Source organism: Nerophis lumbriciformis, linkage group LG10, assembly GCF_033978685.3.
Source record: "Nerophis lumbriciformis linkage group LG10, RoL_Nlum_v2.1, whole genome shotgun sequence".
Taxonomy (NCBI): domain Eukaryota; kingdom Metazoa; phylum Chordata; class Actinopteri; order Syngnathiformes; family Syngnathidae; genus Nerophis; species Nerophis lumbriciformis.
In genome coordinates this window covers 11,551,836-11,577,171 of record NC_084557.2, presented here as the reverse complement: position 1 = coordinate 11,577,171, position 25,336 = coordinate 11,551,836, and the positions used below count along the sequence as shown (strand labels likewise).

Below are 25,336 nucleotides of genomic sequence, written 5' to 3'. Positions count from 1 at the left end.
ACCACTGCATCCCACGCTTTGCCTTGGATTTGGTGATGTATGGCTTGGATGCAGCTGCCCGGCCGGCCATGGGAACCCATTCCATGAAGCTCTCTGCGTACTGTACGTGGGCTAATTGGAAGGTCACATGAAGTTTGGAGCTCTGTCGCAACTGACTGTGCAGAAAGTCTTTGCACTATACTGACCCCTCTCTGTCAGTTTACGTGGCCTACCACTTGGTGGCTGAGTTGCTGTTGTTCCCTAACTCTTCCATTTTCTTATTATAAAGCCGACAGTTGACTTTGGAATATTTAGGAGCGAGAAAATTTCACGACTGGATTTGTTGCACAGGTGGCATCCTATGACAGTTCCACGCTGGAAATCACTGAGAGCGGCCCATTCTTTCACAAATGTTTGTAGAAACAGTCTCCATGCCTAAGTGCTTGATTTTATACACCGGGCGAAGGGATTATGACACCCGATTCTCATCATTTGGATGGGTGGCCTAATACTTTTGGCAATATAGTGTATGAACATCGCTCTTCTTTTACTTCTCAGACCAGCTTCTCGATAGTTGTGCATCTTTTACAATCAAACAAAACACAACAAAAATGTAACAAACAGCAAAATATGAATGCAACGTGTAATAAACACCTATAATATGATATATTATCACTTTTATGCATAAATTTGTTGTAAAAATCTGCTTCCGCATCTGTTCCTGACACACGCGTTTCGGGCTGGCTGCTCTGAAAACAAACCCCGCCGACTCTTTGTTCCTGGTCTGAGCTGCTGTGACCTAGATTACCGTTATAACTCCTATAACACCCAAAAGCGCAGATTTCAATTGAAATACTTTCTATAGTTAAAGATGTACGGTCATTCAAAAACACCAACTTAGTGTGTAGTTACATCCACACCTTATGTAGTTAAAACACATTTGCACTTGTATTCATCAGAACACTACAAAAATAAACAACAACGGTCTTGATTAATCATGTACTGACACATTATGTTTCATGTGCACTACAGTATATGCACTAAGGACATGTTCCGGACCACATAAAGTATACATAATTATGTGGTCAGTGTTGACACATCCAGTGTGAAGTGAGGATTTAGACCAAAGTCATTTCAGCTCAGGGACCACATGGAGGAAAATCTATTCCCAAGCCGGAATGGTAAGATCATGGCATGATAACTTAAAAATAAAGACAACTCCAGGTGTTTTTTTTTTTGTTTTACTTTGGCCAAAAATCAGAACAAGCACATTCTGAAAACGTACAAATCACAAATAATCCTCTAGACAAAACACTTCAAGTTTGTTGAAAATTCTGAGGAAATTGGTGCAGCTTCAAAAACACCACAAACTTAGACTTTGTCTTAGTGTATCTACAAAGCCAGGATTTAACTTTAAGTCCACAGTCTTTCTGGGATTGCACAAAAAACACAACATGTAAACTCTTCTAGGCTTCAAATACCTCCTTTGTCATGTCCACACGTCATGTCAGTTCGGTAGGTTGTGAGTTCAAACCCCGGCCGAGTCATACCAAAGACTATAAAAATGGGAGCCATTACCTCCCTGCTTGGCACTCAGCATCAAGGGTTGGAATTGGGGGTTAAATCACCAAAAATGATTCCCGGGCACGGCCACCGCTGCTACCCACTGCTCCCCTCACCTCCCAGGGGGTGATCAGGGGATGGGTCAAATGCAGAGGACACATTTCACCACATCTAGTGTGTGTGTGTGACAATCATTGGTACTTTAACTTTACTTTTAATCCAGTGCTGACTCAACAAACCGTAAGAAACAGAGGTAAAAAAAACTGTTCAGAAGGGTTAAGTGTTAAGTTAAGGGGTTTCTGGTGTTTGACAGACACATGTCTGTGTTCAAAAGCAGAAGACATAAAACGGCAGTGTGGAGGGGGGCGTGGCCTGCGGGCCTGCCGCGGAACAAGGCGTGCAAGGACCGGACTGGAAGACAGCGACAGGTGAGTAGATGGCACAGGTGGGCCTTGTTATCTAATCACCTGTCGCCTTTATTAGCAGCAGCCGGAACGAGACACGGGGTTGGGGTTGGAGTGGGAGCCAAGAGAGAGAGAGAGACACGACCAAAGAAAAATACTTTTCTCAACAGGCTGGTTTTAAGTTTCATTTGGGTCGAGGAGGAGGAGCCACAGTCCCAATTTACTGTGTACCTCTTGCTTGGCCCCGGTGTAAACCGTTTGCTTGCCTAACAGAATTGCTATTGTGACATCCAGCGGACACATTTAGAACAGCAGTTAAAAAAGGATCTCATTTTAATACTTGGCAAACTCATCACGCGGGCCGGCCCAAGGGCCATAGGTTTGACACCCCTGATTTAGACGACACACAAAAGCATACAGAGTCCAATGACACACTGCCTCAGTGCAGCCGGCGCACACAAAGCGACAATAACACAGTCCAGGTGGCTGCAGACTGCAAAGCCATCAGGTCCTGGCACATCTTGTGTTGTTGTTCTGTCATGTCACCTTTCTCTCCGTGCACCTCTCGTCTTCCATCGTCCATCGACTGCTTCTCCTCGCATGAACTGATTCGTACTTTTGTACACGTCATCAACAAGAACCCAAAACATGTCTAAAGGTCCAAGAATCTTCCGTTAAAAAACGCAGCTGAAGGGTCAGGTAAGGTTGCCGACCAGAAGCCTTTCTTTTGTTTTGTTATTTTTCCCCCCTTTTTTTTCTTCAAGTTGCAAATACCCTCAGGTCTACGGATTCAAAGAGGAGTGTGCGGTCCCCATTCTAATAACACAGTCTCCCAGAGAGCACCGGGGCAACGGAGGAGTCTACCTTGGAACGCCAAAGGATCTTCAGATCAAATTCTCCCTCTTGCACACACACAGACAGGATGAGACTGTGACTTCACAGCCAACAGCAACACCCGGACACAGACGAGCAGTAACTTCTTGTCAGCTCAGCCACATACACACTTCTCCATTATTCAGTTAGAGGGAGCCGGCGAGGCTCTTTGATTCAAACAAGACAAAAACAACATGATTCCCAGACACGACACTAACACCTTGGCAGGTCACACCTCGCCAATGATGGCGTGTACAAGCTAGATTGTAGGGGTGGACTTCGATTGGTGTCAAACTCAAGGCCCGGGGGCCAGAACCTGCCCGACATGTCATTAAAACGGGGCCCGTTTTCATCGATTCCATTTTGACAGGGTTTCAAGCACACATGTGAAGTGAAAGCCATTTCAGGTTGACTTTTTGCGTCGGATGAAAAGAGCACAGCTCCCTCCCCCCATTCTACAGAGGCACTATAGAGAGCCTGCTGACCAACTGCATCTCTGTCTGCACTGGAGCCTGCAATGCCTCAGACTGGAAGTCTCTCCAGAGAGTGGTGAGGACGGCGGAAAAGATCACCAGGACTCCTCTTCCACCTATCCAGGAGATCGCAAAAAGCCGCTGCCTGACCAGGACTCAGAAAATCTGCAAAGACTCCTCCCACCCCCACCAAGGACTGTTTTCACTGCTAGACTCTAGAAAGAGGTTCCGCAGCCTCCGAAGCAGAACCTCCAGGTTCTGTAACAGCTTCTTCCCTCAAGCCGTAAGACTCTTGAACGCATCATAATTAAATTATCCCCTCAACTCCCCCCAAAATGGATTAACTCGCTGGAATAAAAAAGACAATATATCAGTGACGTGCGGTGAGGTTGATGGCTGGTGAGGCACTGACTTCATCACAGTCAGATTTACAAACATATGAACCCTAAAGAGTATCTTATTCACCATTTGATTGGCAGCAGTTAACGGGTTATGTTTAAAAGCTCATACCAGCATTCTTCCCTGCTTGGCACTCAGCATCAAGGGTTGGAATTGGGGGTTAAATCACCAAAAATTATTCCCGGGTGCGGCGCCGCTGCTGCCCACTGCTCCCCTCACCTCCCAGGGGGTGAACAAGGGGATGGGTCAAATGCAGAGGACAAATTTCATTACACCTAGTGTGTGTGTGACAATCATTGGTACTTTAACTTAACTTTAACTTTACACATACAAACTGTAGCACACAAAAAAGCACATTTAATTAAAAAAAAAAACGTTATTATGGTCTTACCTTTACTTAGAAATGAAGTCCACAACTAAAGCCCTCACTTAAACTTTCCACGTGCAAGATTGAATCTATTTAAAAAAGTGTAACCGAGGGTTTATAAATGTCGCCTATTATGTATGAAACTACAAAATAACAAACACGGAGGCTCCAGTTTACACGAGGACCACTTTATTTACCTTCTTTCAAAAACCTCCGGTCCACTCCGTGTCACATCACTTCCGCTCTTAACGCCTTCAAAATAAGAGCTCAAGGCATATACTGTATAACAGCGCATAACAGGAACTTAACATCACAAAGAGGAAAGCCCATAAAAATAGGTTACAAAAGTTATTTAATAAGAAGCCAAAAAGTGCAAAAACAATAATGTTCGTGTTGGAGGAGTTGTGAATTAGATACACCTGCAGTATGCAGGTGTACCTAATGTTGTGGCCCTGCAGTCATTCACAACTCCTCCAACACCAACATTATTGTTTTTGCACTTTTTGGCTTCTTATGAAATAACTTTTTTAAATAGATTCAATCTTGCACGTGGAAAGTTTAAGTGTGGGCTTTAGTTGATAGAACAATTCTACGGCGGGGGTGTAGGAGGCGGGGTTACTGGAGCCTCAGCCAGTGCGTCTTTTGCAGCTGTTTTATGATCGCTCAGCACAAGAATTACGTTACACACATACAGTTGTTGACAAAATACACTGTACATTATATACCTCAGCTAACTAAACTATGGAAATGTATAATATAGTTCAAATAGCAATACAGTCTCACTGCACAGCAGGCCAGCAGTTAGCCGAGTCCGGAATCCATGGTGAGGCACTGAGTGACGTGCCTCAACTGGCTGCTGTTCACCGCACCGTCTCTTCTCAGTATTTGAACGGCAAATGTGAAAATTCAGCGATTTTGAATAAAAATAATCTAAAACTGGTGAAGTTAAATGGAAAATAACTCTATAGTATAATCACTGGATACATATAACAATTTAATAAATTTTTTTTCTTTTTACATTTTTTTTCTTTCCATGATGGCAGGTGAGGCCCCGCCCTCACGTCACTGCAATATAACATACATCCATAAACGTGGACGCATGTGAAAAAGTGCAATATATTTATCTGTACAGTAATCTATTTATTCATTTATATATATTTATTTATTTTATTTTATATATATATATATATATATATATATATATATATATTATTTATATATATTTATTGATTTAAAAATGCACCTTATTGCTTTTATATCCTGCACTACAATGAGCTTATGTAACGTAATTTCGTTCTTATCTGTGCTGTAAAGTTCAAATTTGAATGACAATAAAAAGGAAGTTTAAGTCTACTACCTCTTGAAGCTCATGGAGAGAATGCCAAGAGTGTGTGAAGCAGTAATCGAAGCAAAGGGTGGCTATTTTGAAGAAACTAGAATATAAAACATGTTTTCAGTTATTTCAACCTTTTTTTGTTAAGTACATAACTCCACATGTGTTCATTCATAGTTTTGATGCCTTCAGTGACAATCTACAATGTAAATAGTCATGAAAATGAAGAAAACACATTGAATGAGAAGGTGTGTCCAAACTTTTGGCCCGTACTGTATACCTATGTATATCTACCGTATTTTTCGGACTGTAAGTCGCAGTTTTTTTCATAGTTTGGCCGGGGGTGCAACTTATACTCAGGAGCGACTTATGTGTGAAATTATTAACACATTAGCGTAAAATATCAAATAATATTATTTAGCTCATTCACGTAAGAGACTAGACGTATAAGATTTCATGGGATTTAGCGATTAGGAGTGACAGATTGTTTGGTAAACGTATAGCATGTTCTATATGTTATAGTTATTTGAATGACTCTTACCATAATATGTTACGTTAACATACCAGGCACCTTCTCAGTTGGTTATTTATGCCTCATATAACGTACACTTATTCAGCCTGTTGTTCACTATTCTTTATTTATTTTAAATTGCCTTTCAAATGTCTATTCTTGGTGTTGGCTTTTATCAAATAAATTTCCCCAAAAAATGCGACTTATACTCCAGTGCGACTTATATATGTTTTTTTTCCCTTCTTTATTATGCATTTTCGGCCGGTGCGACTTATACTCCGCAGCGACTTATACTCCGGAAAATACGGTATCTATCTGTGAATCTATGGGCACCTCGCCATTCGATTACGATTCTTGGGGTGATGATTTGATTCAGAATCGACACTCGATTCAACACAATTCTAGATTCAAACTGATTTTTGCAATGTATTATTTGGTATAATAATAACAAAACATTAAAAAAAACGCTTACAGGTTACAAAACCTCCTTTTGGTTGCTGACGTATGACACATACGTGCACCAAGTATGCCTAAAAAAAGTTTTTGTTTTTTTATTAATTCGTCCAAAAAAATAAAAATAAAAAGATTTTTGAAAATTACAAAAAAAAAAAAACATTTTTAGCAACCCTAATTCTTATTTTACCATATGATAGTTTGTAAAAATAACAATAAATACTTAAATAATGCTCAGTGGCCAAGTGGTTAGAGTGTCCGCCCTGAGATCGGTAGGTCGTGAGTTCAACCCCCGGCCGAGTCATACCAAAGACTATAAAAATGGGACTCATTCCCTCCTTGCTTGGCACTCAGCATCAACGGTTGGAATTGGGGGTTAAATCACCAAAAATTATTCCTGGGCGCGGCCACCGCCGCTGCTCACTGCTCCCCTCACCTCCCAGGGGGTGAACAAGGGGATGGGTCAAATGCAGAGGACACATTTCACCACACCTAGTGTGTGTGTGACGATCATTGGTACTTTAACTTTACTTTAATATCTGCTTGTCACCTTGACTTACCATTTCAAAGCAAGTTATCCATCAATTACCGGTAGTACATACAAAAATCAAAAAAATGCATAGACGATAATATAATGAGGCGATTATACTTTTATATTTTTACAAAAGGGAATAAGCGGTAGAAAATGGATGGATGGACATTCACTGTTACAAGCGGCCCTCTGAGGGCGGCCATGACTGCGATGTGGCCCACCATGAAAACAAGTTTGACACCCCTGCTCTACGTCTACCCCCTTTGCATAAAAAACACTATACAACAATTTTCAGTTTGTTGTTACGTAAAGTAGTCAGACCCCTAAAAAGCGACAAATCTAGAGAAGCGACTTGCCAATCCTGACATGAAAGCACAAATCGCTCTTCTCAACAAGCAGCGGATGCTGTTGTAGGCCCCTCCCTATTTTTACAAAACCCAAAACCAGTGAAGAATAAAAACAAAACATAATGATTTGCAAATCCTTTTCAGCCTATATTCAATTGAATAGACTGCAAAGACAAGATACTTAACGTTCAAACTGGAAAACTTTGTTATTTTTTGCAAATATTAGCTCATTTGGAATTTGATGCTTGCAACATGTTTAAAAATAGCTGGCACAAGTGGCAAAAAAGACTGAGAAAGTTGAGGAATGCTCATCAAACACTTATTTGGAACATCCCACAGGTGAACAGGCTAATTGGGAACAGGTGGGTGCCGTGATTGGGTATGAAAGCTTCCATGAAATGCTCAGGATGGGGTGAGGGTCACTACTTTGTGAACAAATGGGTGAGCAAATTCTCAAAAACTTTAAGAAGAACATTTCTCAACGAGCTATAGCAAGGAATTTAGGGATTTCACCATCTACGGTCCGTAATATCATCAAAAGGTTCAGAGAATCTGGAGAAATCACTGCATGTAAGCGATGATATTACAGACTTTGGATCCCTCAGGCGGTACTGCATCAAAAAGCGACATCAGTGTGTAAAGGATATCACCACACGGGCTCAGGAACACTTCAGAAAACCACTGTCAGTAACTACAGTTCGTCGCTACATCTGTAAGTGCACGTTAAAACTCTACTTTGCAAAAAGAAAGCCATTTATCAACAACACCCAGAAACGCTGGGCCCGAGCTCAACTGAGATGGACTGATGCAAAGTGGAAAAGCGTTCTGTGGTCTGACGAGTCCATATATCAAATTGTTTTTGGAAACTGTGGACGTCGTGTCCTCCGGACCAAAGAGGAAAAGAACCATCCGGATTGTTATAGGCGCAAAGTTCAAAAGCCAGCATGTGTGATGGTATGGGGGTGTATTAGTGTCCAAGACATGCGTAACATACACATCTGTGAAGGCACCATTAAACCTCTAAAGGCTGAGTTGGCCACATGCGTGGACAGCACCTTTTAGCTCTTATTTCCAAAATTGTGTACACTACTGAATTGGGGTCTTATGCCCCTTATGTGGACACTTATACTGCCATCTGGTGGTGTCAGAAGAGTATAACATACAATGGAATTTGGAAAAAAAAAGGGTAAAAAAAAAGAATTAGCATGTCACTAAACATGAAGTACACGTTTGTTACTTATGGACTACCGGTAAGTACGTCATATCAAAAGATGATTCTTAGTTTTTATTTTAATTAGGGTCCAATAAGTCCAAATAGCAAAGAGAAATAAAAAAAGCATGTAAACAAACAGCTTGGGCCTTAAGAGGTGTTAATGCTGAAAGGCATGTGCAGGTTTTGGAGCAACATATGTTGCCATCCAAGCAACGTTATCATGGACGCCCCTGCTTATTTCAGCAAGACAATGCCAAGCCACGTGTAGTAAAAGAGTGCGGGTACTAGACTGGCCTGCCTGTAGTCCAGACCTGTCTCCCATTGAAAATGTGTGGCGCATTATGAAGCCTAAAATACCACAACGGAGACCCCCGGACTGTTGAACAACTTAAGCTGTACATCAAGCAAGAATGGGAAATAATTCCACCCGAAAAGCTTCAAAAATTGGTCTCTTCAGTTTCCAAGTGTTGTTAAAAGGAAAGGCCATGTAACACAGTGGTAAAACGTCCTGTGCCAACTTTTTTGCAATGTGTTGCTGCCATTAAATTCTAAGTTAATAATTATTTGCAAAAACAATTACATTTCTCAGTTTCGAACATTAAAAACCTCTAAAGGCCTTAGTGGCCACATGCGTGGACAGCACCATTTAGTTCTTATTTCCAAAATTGTGTACACTACTGAATTGGGGTCTTATGCCCCTTATGTGGACACTTATACTGCCATCTGGTGGTGTCAGAAGAGTATAACATACGATGGAATTTTGAAAAAAAAAAGTGTAAAAATACAAATTTGCATGTCACTACACATGAAGTACACGTGTGTGTACTTATGGACTAAGTACATCATATCAAAAGATGATTTTTTGTTTTTATTCTAATTAGGGTCCAATAAGCCCAAATAGCAAAGAGGAAAAAAAAAAAGCATGTAAACAAACAGCTTGGACCTTAAGAGGTTAAATATCTTGTCTTTGCAGTCTATTCAATTGAATAAAAGTTGAAAAAGATTTGCAAATAATTGTATTCTGTCTTTATTTACCATTTACACAATGTGCCAACATCACGGGTGTTGGGTTTTGTCCAAAATTTTGTATAAAAGTGTGTTTTTCTTTTTAAAAACCATGTTAAATGTTAAAATTATGCTGGTTTAAATTGGCCACCTTAATTTGAGATGCACGTGTTTTGAGTCAAGAGCTCCATCACAGTAGCATGAGGTAAGACTGTGTTATTATCATTGACATTAAAAATGCACAGGTTTTCTTGTATTCTAATTACAACAACAATGTTGTATAACACCATAAACAGAAATCATCTTAAAGGGGAACAATATCACCAGACCTATGTAAGCGTCAATATATACCTTGATGTTGCAGAAAAAAGACCATATATTTTTTTAACCGATTTCCGAACTCTAAATGGGTGAATTTTGGCGAATTAAACGCCTTTCTATTATTTGCTCTAAGTTAATGATTATTTGCAAAAAAAAAAGAAAAGTTTCTCAGTCTTGTCTTGTCTTTGCAGTTGAATATAAGTTGAAAAGGATTTGCAAATCATTGTATTCTGTTTTTATTAACCATTTACACAACGTGCCAACTTCACTGGTCTTGGGTTTTGTAATATAACTAATCGATGTATCTCTGAGAATTTTATGTAAACACACAATGTTTGATGCAGCTTTCGTACTCGATCTCATTAAATTGTGCAGGTGAACTTATTGCTGTGCTGTGTGTACTACATGTTCTTTAATTGCATCTAAAAGCATTGCCTGCTAAGCTATAATATTCAACACTGCTGGGACGCAGAACAGGTGCAGAGAAACAACAGCGCGCACACAGAAAACAAAACTATCTCAACATCCATTCACTTATTCATCTGACCAGCAATCCAGCCATCGAGTGCTGATGCAATATTAACGAGCGCTAAAGGAGGACAACGGATCCAGAGGAATTAAATGAGGGATGACGAGAGAGGGACGAGTGAAAGATGGATCAAGGGAAACTTCCAAGGTAGAAGTTGTAAAACAGCCCCCCCTGGAGGCTGGAAAAAAAAAAGTAAGCAGTACAATGATGGAGGGGAAAAAGGGGTTAGAGAGAGAGAAATCGAGCAAGAAAGACAGAAATTTGGGAGTAAATGAGATCTGGAAGGACCTCGCTAATCAGGGCCAGTGCATTTCTTATTTACACACACTCTCTCAGTCCCACACACACACAGCAAAACATCTCTTATTTACCAGCTTACGTCTGCACTATTTATGTGGCACCGGGGAGCGGCACAGAGGAGAGGAAGAGAGGAGAGGGGCGGCTAAAATATGCATAGGGGCTGCTTCTTCTGGGACGCGCGAGTCGGGGCAGGAAGAAAAGAACCGGAGTCTGGAGAGGAACCGGAAGGGTAAAAAAAGAGTCCGAGGAGAGAAGGCCGGGGACTAACACTACGTGCAGGGCCCAGACATGGACTTGATGTGCAGGAGGAGGGACAGCGTTGGACATGAAGAAGTGAAGAAGGAATCGGTCTGGAGGGGTATGGGATGATGCAACGATACGTGTGTGTGTGTGTGTGTGTGTGTGTGTGTGTGTGTGTGTGTGTGTGTGTGTGTGTGTGTGGGGGAGAGAATGTGAGCAGGACAACACAAACTCTCAGAGGGACTAAAAGAGGCTAAAGCCTTTCTAGATAGCCAAACAGGCCTCCTCATCCATCCGCACCTCATTAAAACACACACACACACACACACACGCACACACACACACACACACACACACACACACACACACACACTGTAAATGCTGGCAGTGGCATTAACCTCCACGGTAGATCTCTGTCTCCCCCTGTCTGCCTTTCTGTCTCGCCCACTTAGAGGGTCTCCCAATGGGACGTGGGAGCAGCGGCAGGTCAGACCGAGGCTGCAAGTTATCACGCATGCAAACCAACACTTGGAAAGGGGATGGAAAAGTTATCAAGGTGGACAGATTAGAGGAGAAAAAATACACTATGTAACAGGACTGAAAGTTACTGGGATGAAAATGCAACATGACCTTACTGGAGTCTTTAGTACACTGTACACAGTAGAGGTTCGAGCTTCAACAACACCCTGAGCAAGACCCCTTTTTTTAATTACCGTATTTTTCGGAGTATAAGTCGCTCTGGAGTATAAGTTGCTCCGGAGTACAAGTCGCACCGGCCGAAAATGCATAATAAAGAAGGAAAAAAACATATATAAGTCGCACTGGATTATAAGTCGCATTTTTTGGGGAAATGTATTTGATAAAAGCCAACACCAATAATAGACATTTGAAAGGCAATTTAAAATAAATAAAGAATAGTGAACAACAGGCTGAATAAGTGTACGTTATATGAGGCATAAATAACATACTTGCCAACCTTGAGACCTCCGATTTCGGGAGGTGGGGGGTGGGGGCGTGGTTGGGGGCGTGGTTAAGAGGGGAGGAGTATATTTACAGCTAGAATTCACCAACTCGAGTATTTCATATATACAGGTAAAAGCCAGTAAATTAGAATATTTTGAAAAACTTGATTTATTTCAGTAATTGCATTCAAAAGGTGTAACTTGTACATTATATTTATTCATTGCACACAGACTGATGCATTCAAATGTTTATTTTATTTAATTTTGATGATTTGAAGTGGCAACAAATGAAAATCCAAAATTCCGTGTGTCACAAAATTAGAATATTACTTAAAGCTAATACAAAAAAGGGATTTTTAGAAATGTTGGCCAACTGAAAAGTATGAACATGAAAAATATGAGCATGTACGATACTCAATACTTGGTTGGAGCTCCTTTTGCCTCAATTACTGCGTTAATGCGTCGTGGCATGGAGTCGATGAGTTTCTGGCACTGATCAGGTGTTATGAGAGCCCAGGTTGCTCTGATAGTGACCTTCAACTCTTCTGCGTTTTTGGGTCTGGCATTCTGCATCTTCCTTTTCACAATACCCCACAGATTTCAATACCCCACAGATTTTCTATGGGGCTAAGGTCAGGGGAGTTGGCGGGCCAATTTAGAACAGAAATACCATAGTCCGTAAACCAGGCACGGGTAGATTTTGCGCTGTGTGCAGGCGCCAAGTCCTGTTGGAACTTGAAATCTCCATCTCCATAGAGCAGGTCAGCAGCAGGAAGCATGAAGTGCTCTAAAACTTGCTGGTAGACGGCTGCGTTGACCCTGGATCTCAGGAAACAGAGTGGACCGACACCAGCAGATGACATGGCACCCCAAACCATCACTGATGGTGGAAACTTTACACTAGACTTCAGGCAACGTGGATCCTGTGCCTCTCCTGTCTTCCCCCAGACTCTGGGACCTCGATTTCCAAAGGAAATGCAAAATTTGCATGGTTGGGTGATGGTTTGGGGTGCCATGTCATCTGCTGGTGTCGGTCCACTCTGTTTCCTGAGATCCAGGGTCAACGCAGCCGTCTACCAGCAAGTTTTAGAGCACTTCATGCTTCCTGCTGCTGTCCTGCTCTATGGAGATGGAGATTTCAAGTTCCAACAGGACTTGGCGCCTGCACACAGCGCAAAATCTACCCGTGCCTGGTTTACGGACCATGGTATTTCTGTTCTAAATTGGCCCGCCAACTCCCCTGACCTTAGCCCCATAGAAAATCTGTGGGGTATTGTGAAAAGGAAGATGCAGAATGCCAGACCCAAAAACGCAGAAGAGTTGAAGGCCACTATCAGAGCAACCTGGGCTCTCATAACACCTGAGCAGTGCCAGAAACTCTTCGACTCCATGCCACGCCGCATTAACGCAGTAATAGAGGCAAAAGGAGCTCCAACCAAGTATTGAGTATTGTACATGCTCATATTTTTCATTTTCATACTTTTCAGTTGGCCAACATTTCTAAAAATCCCTTTTTTGTATTAGCCTTAAGTAATATTCAAATTTTGTGACACACGGAATTTTGGATTTTCATTTGTTGCCACTTCAAATCATCAAAATTAAATGAAATAAACATTTGAATGCATCAGTCTGTGTGCAATGAATAAATATAATGTACAAGTTACACCTTTTGAATGCAATTACTGAAATAAATCAAGTTTTTCAAAATATTCTAATTTACTGGCTTTTACCTGTATTATCAGTTATTTAACCATGTATGCATAAGGTGTATGAGACCTGAACATTGTCTGACCACCACACGCCCAAAACGTCTTCCAGGTTACTTATATTCTAAGGACTTTTATTTTTCTATGGAAGATTTTTGACGTAACTCAGAGGATATAAATGATATAAAGACGTCAAAAAGAGGACAACTTCAGCCAACTGTAATGAGTAGTTTCGGAGTAAAGCTCACAATTCTGATACAGATATTGCATGGATCCCACTAATCACAGGTGTCAAACTCAAGGCCCGGGGGCCAGACGTGGCCCGCCAGTTCATTTTATTTGGCCCTCAAAAGCCTGGAAATAAAATGCATCAATAAAGTACTGTAACTATTTTTACTAAACGTATTCTTTCTTTTTGGGGACGGCGTGGCGAAGTTGGTAGAGTGGCCGTGCCAGCAATCGGAGGGTTGCTGGTTACTGGGGTTCAATCCCCACCTTCTACCATCCTAGTCACGTCCGTTGTGTCCTTGGGCAAGACACTTCACCCCTTGCTCCTGATGGCTGCTGGTTAGCGCCTTGCATGGCAGCTCCCGCCATCAGTGTGTGAATGTGTGTGTGAACGGGTGAATGTGGAAATAGTGTCAAAGCGCTTTGAGTACCTTGAAAGTAGAAAAGCGCTATAAAAGTACAACCCATTTATCATTTATTTATCATTATCTATTTTGGGAGAGAAAAAAAAAGAAGTACTCCATGTACAAATTATGTTAACTTAAATACTGTCTAATTATGCAAAAATATATGATTAGACATTTTTTAAATAGAAATAAATACTAATAATAATGATTTCAAAGCAAGTTATCCATCAAATTGTGTAATGCAAAAGTAGATTTCATGGTAAAATAGTGAAATTTACTGTGGTTTTTACAGCATTTTTCTCTAAATGAAATTTTTTTTTTTTTTTTTTTTTACTGTAATAAACTGTGGTGTCGTTTTGGTATTTACAGTAATACACCAAAATAAATATACAGTTGATTTGCAGTTAAAAAAACCGAACAAAATGGCAGCTCAGGTGCCCAAATTTTACCGTAAAATTGCACTTTTTTAAATTTACAGTAAAAAAAACAAATGTAAATTTTACAGTAACATTCTGGCAACTGAGCTGCCTTTTTTTTCACCATAAAAACAGCATTAATGTTTTTCCATTTACAGTAATATACACTACATTTTGAGGTGAAATTATTGCAACTTACCAGAATTTTTTTTTACATTTTCGTTAAAAAACAAATCTACTAATAAAATGCATTAAAAAAAAAAAAGTGTAATAATAGTATTCACTGTTATAAGCGGCCCTTTGGGGCCAAACATAACTACGATGTGGCCCTCAGTGAAAACGACTTTGACACATCTGCACCAGTTCTGTGGTTGTGTCTCATTTCAAGGTTCATCATTCAGTGAGACGCTGCATTAAGGTGAGGGATGGACGTGTGTGAGGTGTGAGTTGTGTCTGTGTGGACATTAACCGACAGGGTCCAACGGTTAGCCTGCTGTTAAATGGACTTAGCGGCCATATGCCCGCCAGCACTAATCCTACATCACTGACACTTTGTGTGGGTCTGTGCCGCAAGTTTGTCTAGTTGGGAACACATCATGTAAATGTTGTTTCTGAGGATCTGGTGTAGAAGTATGTTAAGGCTGTTCTTCCAATAGAAAGACACAATTCCGATTAGTTTTTCAATGCAAAGGGTTTAAGATAAAATACTTAGAGGAATGAAGTTTAATATTTTTTTCTAAAATGACAGCCATGACTCTGTTTCGGACTTAATGACAATAATCTGCAGTAGTGTTGTACGGTGTACCGGTATTGGTATAGTACCGTGATACTAATAAATTATATTCGGTACTATACCGCCTCTGAAAAATACCGGTCCGCCACCCCCCCTCGTCACGTCATGACATTGCTGGTTTTACTAGCAGAGGAGCATGTTCGGCAGCGCACAATCACAGAGTACTTACAAGCAGACACAGTGTGTAGACAGAAAAGGGAGAATGGACGCATTTTGGCTTAAAAACTAACAATAAAGGTGAAGTTATAACACTGAAACGCCCTCAGGAAGAGGGGCTTTAAGACATGCGGCTAAAGTCCAGTTTCAGTCGGCAGTGTTTTAGCTACTTCTAAATCACTAATCCTCGCCTCCATGGCGACAAATAAAGTAAGTTTCTTACAAGTATCATCCCTGCAGGACGAGGAATAGCTAAACATGCTTCACTACACACCGTAGCTCACCGGCGTCAAAATGTAAACAAACGCCATTGGTGGATCTACACCTGACATCCACTGTAATGATACCAAGTACAGTACCATATCTAGTCCATACTACTATGACTACGTCGATATTTTTTGGCATCACAACATCTTCTCTCGTTTAAAAAAAAAATTATATTGTGTTTATAAACTCAGGAAATACGTCCCTGGACACATGAGGACTTTGAGTATGACCAATGTATGATCCTGTAACTACTTGGTATCGGATTGATACCCAAATTTGTGGTATCATCCAAAACTAATGTAATGTATCCAAACAACAGAAGAATAAGTGATTATTACATTTTAACAGAAGTGTAGATAGGACATACTAAAAGAGAAAGTAAACAGATATTAACAGTAAATGAACAAGTAGATTAATATTTCATTTCCTACCACTTGTCCTTAATAATGTTGACAAAATAATAGAATGATAAATGACACAATATGTTACTGCATATGTCAGCAGACAAATTAGTAGCCTTTGTTTGCTTACTTACTACTAAAATACAAGTTGTCTAGTATGTTCACTATTTTATTTAAGGACAATTAGAAACATATGTTTAATGTACCGTAAGATTTTTTGTTAAAATAAAGCCAATAATGCCATTTTTTGGCATCCTCTTTATATAGAAAATTACCGAAAAGTATAAAAATAATTTTAGTACCGGTACCAAAATATTGGTATCGGGACAACCTTAATCTGCAGTGTTTTAATTATTCACTATCAATTTGTGGAGGGAGACGTGGCCAGCGCTGCCTGCAGGAGCAAAGGTCACCGCCTCTGTCCATGGTGCTGAGGACAGAGCACCATCAGACGAGGGCGTGGCAGTGCTGACGGCGAGACACAGCTGGCAGATGATTAGATTTCACAGGTGGTACGTGTTAATCTAATCATCTGTTGTCTTTAACAGTAAGCGGCCGGGAGCAGGAGGAGGAGAGGATACGGACGTGACTAAAAAGTCACGTTCTGCAGGAGAAAGATTTTGGAAAAACCTATGTACATTAAAAATTGTGTTAAAAAATGCACGCTTGGCTCTTGTGTCGTGTCTACAGTGGAACCGCTAGGAAGCAACGTCCACACAATTATTAACAGTTTGTGTGCAACACACTGTCTTTATGTATCCTAGTTTGCAAATAAAGTGTAGTTGTGGCATGAACACAACAATCTGTACCTAAACAGATCATTTCTCAGTTCGATTGGAGTTCTCCAAGAAGGAGCGACAGGTCAAACTTGACTGACTGGTGTTCGGCCAGCAGTTTGAGCAGGTCACTGGTCTGCAGCAAGACGACGGGGGGAGATAATGACACGGGAAATGAAAGAGCAAGCATTAACCTCATCAAGGACCAGGCCACAGCTGGTCCAAGACCTACTCTTGGGTGACTTATGGTGCCTTCCTATTTGAACACATGCATGCACACACAAATTCATAAATGGCATTATTTTGACAGGACCTAGATCAGACCACTACAAGATGAATTGCGAAATACCTTAGGGCAAAAGTAACGAAAACAAATTATTTAATAAAAATATAAAAGTAAAAAATATATATTTGTGCAGTGGAACCTGGCTAAAACGCCGCTCTAATGTTGATGACATTAACACTTATTTCATAGTTCTGGACCTAAATATGATGTCACAATTTATTGATTTATTTTAGAGTTAGTTAATGCCAGAAAGTTGCCATTTAAAATGACTAAAGTTATGTGTCATGTCTGTTATTTGCTTTTTTTTCCTTTTAAAAATACATAAATAAACAACTGAATGAACATCCTCTGAGACTGGGGATTCCATTTTTTCCAGGGGTTGTAATGTTAACCATCGAGTCATACCAAAGACTATAAAAATGGGACCCATTGGCTCCCTGCTTGGCACTCAGCATCAAGGGTTGGAATTGGGGGTTAAATCACCAAAATGATTCACGAGCGCGGCCACTGCTGCTGCTCACTGCTCCCCTCACCTCCCAGGGGGTGGAACAGGGGATGGGTCAAATGTAGAGGGTAATTTAACCACACCTAGTGTGTGTGTGTGACTATCAGTGTGACTTTAACTTTAACTTTTTAACATATGACTTTTAAAGTAATCATGGACCAGGGTGACAAAAACATGCAATTAAGTGATCAGAATAATAGTTTTACTCGTTCAAACAGGTTCCTTAGGTCTTCTTATTCATATACTTTTTCAAATGTTCTTGTAATCAGACCATATTTTCGGTATATTAGATGTAATTTTTAGGTAATTTTTTAAAATTATTATTTTTTTTTTTCCAAATGTTCTTGTAATCAGACCATATTTTTGATATATTAGATGGAATTTTTAGGTACATTTGTTTTATTTATTATTATTATTTTTTTTTCAAATGTTCTTGTAATCAGACCATATTTTCGGTATATTAGATGGAATTTTTAGGTACATTTTTTTATTATTATTATTTTTTTCAAATGTTCTTGTAATCAGACCATATTTTCGGTATATTAGATGGAATTTTTAGGTACAATTTTTATTTATTTATTTATTTTTTTCAAATGTTCTTGTAATCAGACCATATTTTCGTTATATTAGATGGAATTTTGAGGTACATTTTTTTTTTTTTTTTTTCAAATGTTCTTGTAATCAGACTATATTTTCGGTATATTAGATGGAATTTTTAGGTAATTTTTTTTAATTATTATTCTTTTTCTTCCAAATGTTCTTGTAATCAGACCATATTTTCGGTATATTAGATGGAATTTTTAGGTACATTTTTTTTTTAAATTATTATTATTTTTCTTCAAATGTTCTTGTACTCAGACCATATTTTTGGTATATTAGATGGATTTTTTAGGTACATTTTATTATTATTATTATTATTATTATTTTAATGTTCTTGTAATCAGACCACATTTTCGGTATATTAGATGGAATTTTTAGGTAAATTTTTTTATTATTATTATTTTTTCCAAATGTTCTTGTAATCAGACCATATTTTCGGCATATTAGATGGAATTTTTAGGTACATTTTTAAATTTTTTTTTTTTTTTTTCAAATGTTCTTGTAATCAGACCATATTTTCGGTATATTTTATGTAATTTTTAGGTAAAATATACCATATTTTCGGTATATTAGTTGGAATTTTTTGCCAAAAATCCATCTAATATACCGAAAATATGGTTTGATTACAAGAACATTTGGAAAAAAAAATAATAATAATAAAAAAGTTTTATATGCTTTTATCTCCACTGTGTATGCGGGTAAATGGGCTCCAGTTCTGTAGATGACAACACACCAAGAGGGGGCCACGTATCCAGTCAAGTGATGATAAGGTGGCATTCCAAACACAGTTATCTATGAATAATCAAAAACTAATTGATATTATGGAAAATGACTGCCAGAATAAAGATACTATGAGTCCTTTAAGGACCAACTTAAATGGGTCATATTATGATTTTTTCCCCTACATTTAAAACACTTGCTTATGGTCTACATAACAAGTCATGGTGATTCTTTGGTGAACATTTTGCATACATTTTGCTTTACAGACCATCTTCAAGACACTTTTTGAGTGTCTCCTCAAAACAATTTATTTTTTGTGACGAGGATTAGTGATAAGGCTGCACTGTGGAAGAACTTAATTTATATCGTATATAGCAAAACCGTAGTTACCAGTTATGCAAATTAAACAAATATGTCACCCATTCCCTACACCATCAATATATTTCCTTTGGGAAACACCATTGACTTACCAAGCGTTAAGACCTTTTACCTGATCACCCATTCTAACTAAAGTACAAGCAGTGACTGGTTTCGGCATCCGCTTATCTCGACGTGATTCAGACCAGACGGACGGATGAAAGACACACTAGGCAGCCATCCTTACCTGCAGTTCAGTCTGAAAGAAGAACTTCTGAGGACACTGGGAGCAGTCGTAGATCTTGTCCTCTTGACCGTGGACAGCAAAGATGTGCTGCTGCAGCTTGTTGGCTTGTACAAACACTGAGAAAGGAAGAACACATGATATAATATATATATATATATATATATATATATATATATATATATATATATATATATATATATATATATATATATATATATATATATATATATATATATATACACACAAACGTATAAAACAAGATCATCTGCAATAACATAAACACCTCTAGTGTGACTCCACCAACACTGAAACAATGTGTCTGATTGACTGAGGGGCTGAAGACTACCACAGTATTTTCAGCCAGAACAATAAATAGCTATACAAATAATCGCATGTCTTAAAGCAAGTCTTCCAGAAAAGGATGAAGAGTGTGGGTTACAAGAGGAAAGAGGAGGAAGCAAGGGAAATAAGCTGAGAAACAAGAAGAGCTATCCTCAGCAGACCGTGTGCTATTTATCAATAAATTATCTCCTCTTTTTTAACTTCTGCTCCAGTGTTGTTGTTTTTTTTTAATTTATTTTCTTTCTTTCTTTTGCTCCCCTTTTGTTTCAGTAAACTTCTGGTTTTCACCGAGTGTAGGTGCTGAATTATTAAGCCTCCCCACAGGAGAGGTACCCGTCTTACTAATTCATAAGCCACTAAGGAATAGAGTTAAAGTTTAAAGCCTTGCTGTGTACCTGGGAGTGGGCACACAAGTCCACTCAACAACTGGGGGGGGGGGCAACATAGCGGTGGGGTGACATGGAGAGTGTGTGAGGGAGAGGGCAGGAGGGGACAGCCAGTCAGGGACAGAATGTGGTTTTTGGTCAAATTTATGGGAAATCCTCATCGCAGGCGAGTCATCTGCTTTGTGTTTTGGGACTTCAGAAGGAATTCAAATGTATTTGCATTTGATTGGTGTTATCGCGTCATCTTTTATGCATGGTTTTTGCATGCCCCCAGCTAGAAGAGCCCCCACTGCTGCAGTTTAAAGGGTTAACACAATAACTCTTACCAAATATGAGAACACTGGAATAAATGGCCATTACAGTGCATCTGGGACATATTCACAGTGCTTCACTTTCCCCCACATTTTGTAATGTTGCAGCCTTATACTAAAATTGTACAAATTCATGTTTGTCCTTAAAATTCTACAGACAATACCCCATAACTAGATGAGGCAATTCCTGAAGGAATAGCATGTGAATGCTCCATTGCTGAAGTTGAACTGAAATGATTGACATAATGCAGTATGAATGTAAGAATAGTTTGAATGGTGAAATGGTTTGAATGTTGAAGAGTTTGAATTTCCAGGAACAACAGAATTTGGTATGGAACTTGGGAAAGTGTTAGTTGGATGAGTGGAATGTGTTGGTGTTGAAATGGTTTGAATAGGTTGAAAAATGTGCGAATAGTGGAAGTTTAAAAAATGGACAATTCATTTTGAATGGGAAAAATGTCCGTGAAAACTGGGAATTCTTGGGAATCTGGGAATTTGTCAAAATTGTTGAAGGACAGCACACAGTTTTGAACGGGCTGAATATTTTGGAGTTGGAAATGTCTGAATCGGACGAAAAATGTGGGAATTGTGGAATTTTGAAAAATGTCCCATTCATTTCAATGGGAATTTCGGGAAAAGCGGGAATTTTGGGGAAAATGTTAGAAGACTTGAATGGTCTGAATGAGTTGAAATGGTTGGTGTTGGAAATTTTTCAAATCGGTCGAGAAATGTTGAAGTAGTAACATTTTTAATTGAGAAATGGTATTAAGGACTTTCGGGAAAACCGGGAACTTTTCCAGTTCAAAAAAATACCTTGTTTTTTGTTCTGATTAGGAGGAATGATTTGATGGGAGAACGGTTAAATTGGGTTGAAAAATGTGGAAGGAGTAGTCGCCAGAAAAAAGGGTTTGAAAAAAAAAAAAGGAATTCTGGGAATTCCTGGAATTTTTTTGAACTTAGAACAAATACAGTTTGAATGTCGAGTATGAGTGGAATATGTTGAAGGTGGAATGGTTTGAATCAGTTGAAAAATGTGCAAATGGTGGAAATGTGAAAAATGGCCAATTAATTTTGACTGGGAAAAATGTCCCGGAAAACCTGGAATTCTTGGGAATCTGGGAATGTTTCTAAATTGTTCAAGGAGAGCACATAATTGGAGTTGGAAAAGTCTAAATCGGACAAAAAATGTGGGAATTGTGGAATTTTGAAAAATGTCCCATTCATTTCAATGGGAATTTCGGGAAAAGCGGAAATTTTTTGGAAAATGTTAAAAGACTTGAATGGTCTAAATGAGTTGAAATGGTTGGTGTTGGAATTTTTAAAATTGGTCAAGAAATGTTGAAGTAGTAACATTTTTAATTGAGAAATGGTATTAAGGACTTACGGGAAAACCGGGAATTTTTCCAGTTAAAAAAAATACCTTGTTTTTTGTTCTGATTAAGAAGAATGATTTGATGGGAGAACGGTTAAATTGGGTTGAAAAATGTGGAAGGAGGCGTCGCCAGAAAAAAGGGTTTGAAAAAAAAAGGAATTCCTGGATTTTTTTTTTTTAACTTAGAACAAATACAGTTTGAATGTCGAGGATGAGTGGAATATGTTGAAGGTGGAATGGTTTGAATCAGTTGAAAAATGTGGAAATGGTGGAAATGTGAAAAATGGCCAATTAATTTTGAATGGGAAAAATGTCCCGGAAAACCTGGAATTCTTGGGAATCTGGGAATTTTTCTAAATTGTTCAAGGAAAGCACATAATTGGAGTTGGAAAAGTCTAAATCGGACAAAAAATGTGGGAATTGTGGAACTTTGAAAAATGTCCCATTCATTTCAATGGGAATTACGGGAAAAGCGGAATTTTTTTGGAAAATGTTAAAAGGTGGAATGGTTGGTGTTAGAATTTTTCAAATCGGTCGAGAAATGTTGAAGTAGTAACATTTTTAATTGAGAAATGGTATTAAGGACTTACGGGAAGACCGGGAATTTTTCCAGTTCAAAAAAATACCTTGTTTTTTGTTCCGATTTAGAGGAATGATTTCACGGTAGAACGGTTAAAGTTGGTTGAAAAATGTGGAGGGAGTAGTCCCCAGAAAAAAGGGTCAAAAAAGGGTTTGAAAAAAAAGGAATTCTGGGAATTCCTGGAATTTTTAAAAAACTGGGAACAAATATAGTTTGAATGTCCAGGATGAGTGGAATATGTTGAAGGTGGAATGGTTTGAATCGGTTAAAAAATGTGGAAATGGTGGAAATTTGAAAAATGGCCAATTCATTTTGAATGGGAAAAATGTCCCGGAAAACCTGGAATTCTGGGAAAACTGGGAATCTTTGGAGTTTTTCAAGGGGAAAGCCCGCGATTCCCGAATAGGCTGAACAGTTTGAAGTTGGAACGGTTTGAATCGGGTGAAAAATGTGGAAGGTAGAGCGCGCCAAAATCTGGAGAAGAAGAAGAAGAAAGAAAAGCATATGTGTGAATGCTTTGGAGCATTCACACAATGACGAGGTGATAAAAATTAAGTATTCACACGTTCATAAGTGCATGTGATTTTAATGTTCAGACTAATGGCAGCAGCGCTACTGTAATGCACACAAGCAATGTTTTATGTTATCTTTAATGCTCTTCTCTAGTGTATATTAGTGTTGCCAGATGGAAAATTACTTAGTGTTCTTTCAGTTTTGACAGAATATTGTACTCCATGCAATTGAATATGTTCTGTACGTTAATATGATCTAATCATGCAACAAGATATCCCCAAAAATTTTTGGGGGGTTATCAAAATAAATACATCAAAATGTGCTATTCACCTTTACCTTCACCTAAATAAAAACAGAATACAATGATTTGCAAATCCTTTCCAACTTATATTCAATTGAATAGACTGCAAAGACAAGATCATTAACGTTCCAACTGGAAAAACTTTATTTTTTTTTCAAATATTAGCTCATTTGGAATTTGATGCCTGCAACACGTTTCAAAAAAGCTGGCACAAGTGGCAAAAAAGACTGAGAAAGTTGAGGAATGCTCATCAAACACTTATTTGGAACAACCCACAGGTGAACAGGCTAATTGGGAACAGGTGGGTGCCATGTTTGGGTATAAAAATAGCCTCCATGAAATGCTCAGTCATTCACAAACAAGGATGGGACGAGAGTCACCACTTTGTGTACAAATGCATGAGCAAATTGTCAAACAGTTTAAGAACAACATTTCTAAACCAGCTATTGCAAGGAATTTAGGGATTTCACCATCTACGGTCCGTAATATCACCAAAAGGTTCAGAGAATCTGGAGAAATCACTGCACGTAACATTGAATGCCCGAGATCTCGGATCCCTTAGGCGGTACTGCATCAAAAACCAACATCAGTGTGTAAAGGATATCACCACATGGGCCCAGGAACACTTCAGAAACCCACTGTCAGTAACTACAGTTGGTCGCTATATCTGTAAGTGCAAGTTAAAACTGTACTATGCAAAGCGAAAGCCATTTATCAACAACACCCAGAAATGCCGCTGGCTTCGCTGGGCCCGGGCTCATCTAAGATGGACTGATGCAAAGTGGAAAAGTGTTCTGTGGCCTGACGAGTCCACATTTCAAATTGTTTTTGGAAACTGTGGACGCCGTGTCCTCCGGAACAAAGAGGAAAAGAACCATCCGGATTGTTCTGTCGCAAAGTTCAATAGCCAGCATCTGTGATGGTATGGGGGTGTATTAGTGCCCAAGGCATGGGTAACTTACACATATGTGAAGGCACCATTAATGCTGAAAGGTACATACAGGTCCTGGAGCAACATATGTTGCCATCCAAGCAACGTCATCATGGACGGCCCTGCTTATTTCAGCAAGATAATGCCAAGCCACATGTTACAACAGCTTGGCTTCTTAGTAAAAGAGTGCAGGTACTAGACTGGCCTGCCTGTAGTCCAGACCTGTCTCCCATTGAAAATGTGTGGCGCATTGTGAAGCCTAAAATACCACAACGGAGACCCCCGGACTGTTGAACAACTTAAGCTGTACATCAAGCAAGAATGGGAAAGAATTCCACCTGACAAGCTTCAAAAATTGGTCTCCTCAGTTCCCAAATGTTTACTGAGTGTTGTTAAAAGGAAAGGCCATGTAACACAGTGGTAAAAATGCCCCTGTGCCAACTTTTTTGCAATGTGTTGCTGCCATTAAATTCTAAGTCAATGATTATTTGCAAAAGAAAATAAAGTTTCTTAGTTCAAACATTAAATATCTTGTCTTTGCAGTCTATTCAATTGAATATAAGTTGAAAAGGATTTGCAAATCATTGTATTCTGTTTTTATTTACCATTTACACAACAAGCCAACTTCACTGGGTTTTGTATAATAATCAAATTTGTTTAACAAGGCTATTACACATATACATTCAAGAAGCGATACAAATAAAAATGAGTTTGACAAAAAGGATGACACCAATTATGTATGTGAAGCTACCATTCAGGCTAAATAAAACCTGCCAAAAAGTGGTTGCAACACAAACACAAATTGTGAATGTATTCAACCAAAATGCCATCGTAGAGTATTAAAAACAGACAGGAAAATGCATAATTACTCGTGTTCAGACATATTCCTGCAATAGTCCCCCTTTGCTGCTGTCCTTCAAGGTGAACGTGT

The 25,336-nt window shown here is 39.1% G+C and overlaps 1 protein-coding gene across 5 annotated transcripts in view; it reads right to left on the bottom strand.

The window, feature by feature from the left end:
• The window catches only part of znf423 (zinc finger protein 423), a 292,736-nt gene that overhangs the window by 14,485 nt on the left and 252,915 nt on the right, over positions 1-25,336 (bottom strand). For all 5 annotated transcript variants that reach the window (XM_061970271.2, XM_061970270.2, XM_061970273.2 and 2 more), the window contains one exon: positions 19,670-19,785. In XM_061970271.2, the coding sequence (XP_061826255.1) occupies positions 19,670-19,785 (116 nt within the window). The remainder of the gene's footprint in view (positions 1-19,669; positions 19,786-25,336) is intronic.